Genomic DNA, 5,773 nt, shown 5'->3' with positions numbered 1-5,773 from the left:
TTGTCCTTAGCTTCTTTGGGTCTGTGGATTGTGGCACTGTTGCTCATTTGTAAGTGAAAATAGCATGTGTGTATTTCTGGATCTCGATTACCTCACTCAGGGTCGTCTATTTTTAGTTTCATTCATTTGCTGACAATTTTATGGTGTCATTGTTTTTGATAGCTGAGTAATATTCCACTGTGTAAATGTACCACATTTTCTTTATCCACTCTTTCACAGAGGGACCTCTATGTTGATTGCAGTTTCTGGCTATTTTGAATAAAGCTGATATGAACATAGTTCATAAGTGTCCTTGTGGTATGGTGGAGTATCTTTTGAATGTATGCCCAGGAGTGGTATATGTGAGTCTTGATGTGAAACTCTTCTCAATTTTCTGAGAAATTGTCAAATTGATTTCCAAGATAGTTGGACAAGTTTGCACTCCCACCAGCAATAGAGGATTGGTTCCCATTCTGCACATCCTCACCACCATGTGCTATCACTTTTTTTTTGATATAGCCATTTTGATGGGTATGTGATACAATCTCAGAGTTTTTGGATATATTTTTATATGTTTTTGATATTAGTCATCTGTGGCCTGTAGTGTTAGTGAAGGTCTTTTCCTATTCTGTAGGTTGCCACTTTGTCCTATTGATAATCTCTTTTGTCTCACAGCTTTTCAGTTTCAGGAGATTTTATTTATTGCTTATCGATCTTAGCACCTGAGCTTTTGGTGTTCATGTTCGAACATTGTCTCCTGTGCCAATGCATTTAATGTTATTATTTGGGCATTTTCATGATTGCTATTTGACGTAGGATGGTCCAGCTCCCTGCCAGAGATGGGAGAGGCAGGGTGGTGGGATACTATGTCTAAACAAGTGGGCCTGGGATGCATTTAAAAAGTAGCAAAGTAAAACTTTCAGTTCAAGGGCATTGTGGGAAGTAGCCATGGTCTGAGGCTGGCGCCTCACCTGTCAGCCGCCCGGGCTGCTACAGTCTCTTCTGGCCCTCGCATCCCGGGCGATCGCTGCTGTCGGGACCCGGGCGGCTGCGGCCACCATGATACATTTCATCTTGCTCTTCAGTCGACAAGGGAAGCTGCGGCTGCAGAAATGGTACACCACGCTCCCTGACAAAGAGAGGAAGAAGATCACCCGGGAGATCATCCAGACCGTCCTCTCTCGTGGACACAGGACCAGCAGTTTCATTGACTGGAAGGAGCTGAAACTTGTTTATAAAAGGTATGCTAGTTTATATTTTTGCTGTGCAATAGAAAACCAAGACAATGAGCTCTTGACACTAGAGATTGTTCATCGTTATGTGGAGTTGCTGGATAAGTACTTTGGAAATGTCTGTGAGCTGGACATTATCTTTAATTTTGAAAAGGCATATTTTATCCTTGACGAGTTTATAATAGGTGGAGAAATTCAGGAAACATCCAAGAAAACAGCGGTCAAGGCCATTGAAGACTCTGATATGTTACAAGAGACAATGGAAGAATACATGAGCAAGCCAACATTTTAAGTGTACAGCCTACTTGAAGATTCTGAGCGCTTCATGCTGTGATCCTACAAACAAGCAACTCCTCGCATCCGGTCTCCACACGGCCTCTGGCACAACGCCAAAAATGACTTAAAGGGATTCTGTGCTAGCTAGCAAATGTCAAGTTGTTGCTCCATGTCTGTATGATACTGTGTGGCAATACCCACGGTGGCTCCAGGCGATTCCGATTAATGGCTGCAGACACAATAGTTGCTTGTCTTGCTTTAAATCTTGTAGTATTTTTTAAAGGCAATTTCAAATATTAGTTGCAATATGATAATTTTGTTGCCATTTGACCTTTCTACCTGTAGGCCGACCTTCAACTGCTTTGTGATAACATACAATTTTCAATGTAAAGTATATTTTATATAATAAATGCCTTTCCTAAATGTTTAAAATGTACATACGTTAAGTTTATGTTCATAGCTCAGATTTCATACATGATGCTAGGTATTTTTTTTAATATGTTCAATGCTACTATAATTTCAGGTCAGATACAATGTATATGACTTTAATGTCTTGAATTCAACCTTTTTTTTTTTTTAGAATTGGGATAAAACTAATTGGGATTTTAATGTCTTAGAAGGTGCTAGATCAAGGTTTCTACTTTGCTTTCAATTGAGTATAAGGGACATTTCAGAATGGTTATCGTTTCTATGAACTATTTATTAAGGTGTCTAGAGCTCTGGAGATGAAATGTTACAGCATCTCCTGTTATTACCATAATACTGAGAGGAAGAGCTATATCAATATTTATATAGCAGTAATTGTGATCTCTTCTATGATTTTATATCTTGTGTTCCTTGTGCTTTTTTTTTTAAGATATTTTATTTTCAGATATCTCATTTTTTTGTGAGACTTAAAAAAATAATTTCAATGTAAGGTGACTGTTTAAGGCTTCCTTAGCTCACATGTATTTTCATTGTGACCTTCATGGGTTGTGACTCTATTTCCTTTTTTTTTCCCCCTCTTACCCAGAAAAATATTTTCTGCTGACTATAATTATTGTGACCATGTCACCTTCATGCTTCCAAAACAAAAGTTCTGAGCACCCAGGCCCTGAGCTGATGTGAAGTGGGAAGCTTCTCGGAGCCTTTGTTCCTGATGTCTGTCTTCTGTCTGTAGTTCTGCATATGTGTTCTCAGTGTTAGTGTCGAGGTTTGCTGTCCTTTGCATTACAGTGCTGCAGACTCTTGTGGTTTTCCTAAGACAATAGTGTACTTGATTTTGTATTCGGAGAGAGCTCTCATACAGTGGACCCTTAGAGAATGTGGTTGTTCTCTTTGGTTCATCTCATCAGGCATATTTAAGGGAAGATGGCAAAACCAGTGCAGAAGAACAGACAGACAAACTGACCCGTTCCTTACTATGACCATTTATTTAAAAGCAATAATTCAGATTTCATATGAGCTAATAACAAGGCTTTTAATAGTTGATTTGTCTTCAGATTAATATAATTTTGGTAAGGTTTGTTCTTTCTGAACATCTTTGTCTGGGCAGTCTTCAGTTTTGTGTGTTAACTTTTTAAAAAAGTATGGTAAAAATTGTTGTTTTTCAAACATTTTTGTAAAACTGAACTTTCTGTAACTTCAGAGGTTTTCCAGTTCCTTTCCATTGTTTTTTAAGGAAAGTATCTTTTGAGCTTCATTAAATATACTACTTATATTCTGGATAATTCCATATTTGATCTTGTCTAGCTTGCACAAGGATTCTTCCTGTCAGTCTATTCATAGAGAGAGATCATATTTATGTGATACACTGAAGTAAATACAGGGGACTTGGGGAACAGCTTACATGAGCTTTTAGTAAAAAAAATCATGATATAGTTTTTTTATTATTGTAAGATTCTAAGAAAAAGTACCAAATGAGAGGAAAAAATATACTGAATTTGTATAAAACATCCAAATAAAAGGTTAAAAAAAAAAGTAGCAAAGTAAGTCAGAAGGCAGCACTCCTCCATGGTCTCTTCTTCAGCTCCAGTCTCCGTGTTCCTGCCTTGAGCCCTCCTCTCCTGGCTTCCCTCAGTGATGTACTAACAGATGGAAATGAAGACAAACCTTTTCCTTGCTAAGATGCTTATGGTCATGGTCTTTATCACAGTTACAGAAACCAAACTAAAACAAGTTGGAAAGAACTATAGCAGAATGTCCCAAGAGAAAAGTCCAAGTGATTTGTGTCCTGATGTTTTTATTTATAAAAGCTAAGGTATGTGTGTTCTTTCAGAAGGTGATAATTGTTTTGATTCCTTACAAAGTTTTCAGAGTGGGGAAATAATTGGTCCACTGGGAGTCAGGCAGAAAACTTTTCAGTGTTGAGATTATTTTCCTAATTTAATGGTTCCTTCCATTTTGCTGAAAATGCTAGGAGTCATTATCTTACATATTGAATAGCATTCTCATGTTTTTACGACCATTCCATCAATGATAGGTATCTAGTTTGATCTATATCTTAGCTAAAGGAATGAACATGAGGGCATCTCTCTGGTGAATGACTTCATTTTCTTTGTTTTAGTAACACAATGAGAGGAGGGAGAGGGCAGTGATTCAGATATAATATTAATAAGAAAATAAATTATAGAAAGTAACAAAGAAGAGGAGAGGAAGCTTTGATTAGGATGTGGGTAAATAAATAAACAAATCAATTAATAAATATTGGAAACAGTGAAACATTTCTGTGTGTGCAATGAATAAACACTAATTTGAATTGCATTGCGTTATAATCCTGTGGTAATGCTCACCCATGCTGCATCATGTGCTTTAGCTGTAGCCCAATGAAGGCAGATGCAGGTGAGATCTAGACCTCCCAGGATCCCCTTCATAGAATACCTTTATGGTTTTCCCACCCCACTTTACATTGCCATGCTCTGCAACCTGGTCCTTTAATGTTTTCTCGTCAATGTTTATGGTGATATGGTGATCTTTTTACTTCTTTTATTGATTGACTGAGGACATCAAATATTTGACATAGAATTTTTCATAATCTTTAGGTGTGCTTTTTTCAATTCATGTTGTACAGTTAAGCACACCTTTCTGTATTTACACATTCATTTTGTGCCTTGTGTGTATAATCATGTTCCATAGCACAGGAGACAACTTGCTAAAGTCTGTTCTCTTGGTACACTATATGGATCCTGGGCATAAAGTTCAGGATAGGAAGTTTGTTGACAGGTTCTCTCCCTTGTTGTTCCATTTGGCTGGCACATTTAAATATTTTAAAAATCATATTCATGCACTTTAAATAAATGCTGTGTGTAAGAGTTTGTCTCTCTTTCTCTCTCTCTCTGTGTATGTATGTGTGTGTGTGTGTGTGTGTGTGTGTGTGTGTGTGGGTGTATGGGGGAACAGACATGAAAAGGCCATTGAAGGTAAGAGAATAGATTGTGGAATCAGTTTCTACAGAACTCAGGTCATCAAGGCGTGATGGAAAGTATTTTTTATTTTCCAATCTATTTACTAGCCCAATTTCTCCATATTTTTATGGAAGTTGATAGGCAGTTTCAGTGGCCTGACCAGATTTTTTCTGATGAATAAGCAATTTTATCTTCAGAAAGTGACTACTTCTTAAAATATTGCCAACCTACAGATGTAAAATATATTTAATGGTCTTAAAATGACTTATTTATTCTTTGAAGCACACTGCCCTTCATCTTTGGCCAGTAGGAATCGTCTTCATTTGACAGCTTAACATTTTACCCCTCTGACATAAGTAAACTTTGAAGACTGGTGTAACAGGTTGCTGTGAGCTTAAAGCTTTGTAGATTTTTCTCTAATAGACATGGAGTCAGCAATTTCTGCAAGAAGATTTGGTTTCTTGTGTTAGATACATTACAAAAGATCAGGATGTAGGCCTAGGAATACTCACTTGTGTTGAATTTTTCCATGTTGCCAGGATGTCTCATAGACTCAGACCATAGATTTCAGAATCAAAAGGCTGTATCTATCTCTATATTTATACCTGTACCTATATATATCTGCTTGTGTGTATGCATATGCACACATGATGTATATTTCTATGCACCTATATATATGTATGTAGTATTTAACTTTTTCAATGTGAAGAATTATTTGTTTTGTCCCTGGTAATACACACAGTAGTTCAAATAATGCTGATGCCTCCAGTATGACACTAAAAGTGAGCATTCTATTCATGTGTTCTCCATTCTTTATCTTTAACTGTAAGACTTTTACTTCCACCATCACTTAGTGTTGCAAACTTTTTCTCAGGGGAAAATACTATAAGACAATAAACACAA

The 5,773-nt window shown here is 37.0% G+C and overlaps 1 protein-coding gene across 1 annotated transcript; it reads left to right on the top strand.

Annotated features, from left to right (window-relative positions):
* The first annotated feature begins 912 nt into the window (after positions 1–912).
* On the top strand, positions 913–1,793 carry LOC116903133 (AP-1 complex subunit sigma-3). Its single transcript, XM_032905489.1, has one exon. It carries the CDS (start codon positions 1,039–1,041, stop codon positions 1,501–1,503), a length of 465 nt encoding a protein of 154 aa, XP_032761380.1. The 5' UTR covers positions 913–1,038; the 3' UTR covers positions 1,504–1,793.
* The last annotated feature ends 3,980 nt before the right edge of the window (positions 1,794–5,773 follow it).

Source organism: Rattus rattus, chromosome 6 (assembly GCF_011064425.1).
Source record: "Rattus rattus isolate New Zealand chromosome 6, Rrattus_CSIRO_v1, whole genome shotgun sequence".
NCBI classification, from domain to species: Eukaryota; Metazoa; Chordata; class Mammalia; order Rodentia; family Muridae; genus Rattus; species Rattus rattus.
This window is presented reverse-complemented; position numbering and strand designations above follow the sequence as displayed.

What these genes read in the sequence shown, in the direction of transcription:
- LOC116903133 (XM_032905489.1), top strand. Translation starts at nt 1,039, where the DNA reads ATGATACATTTCATCTTGCTCTTCAGTCGACAAGGGAAGCTGCGGCTG.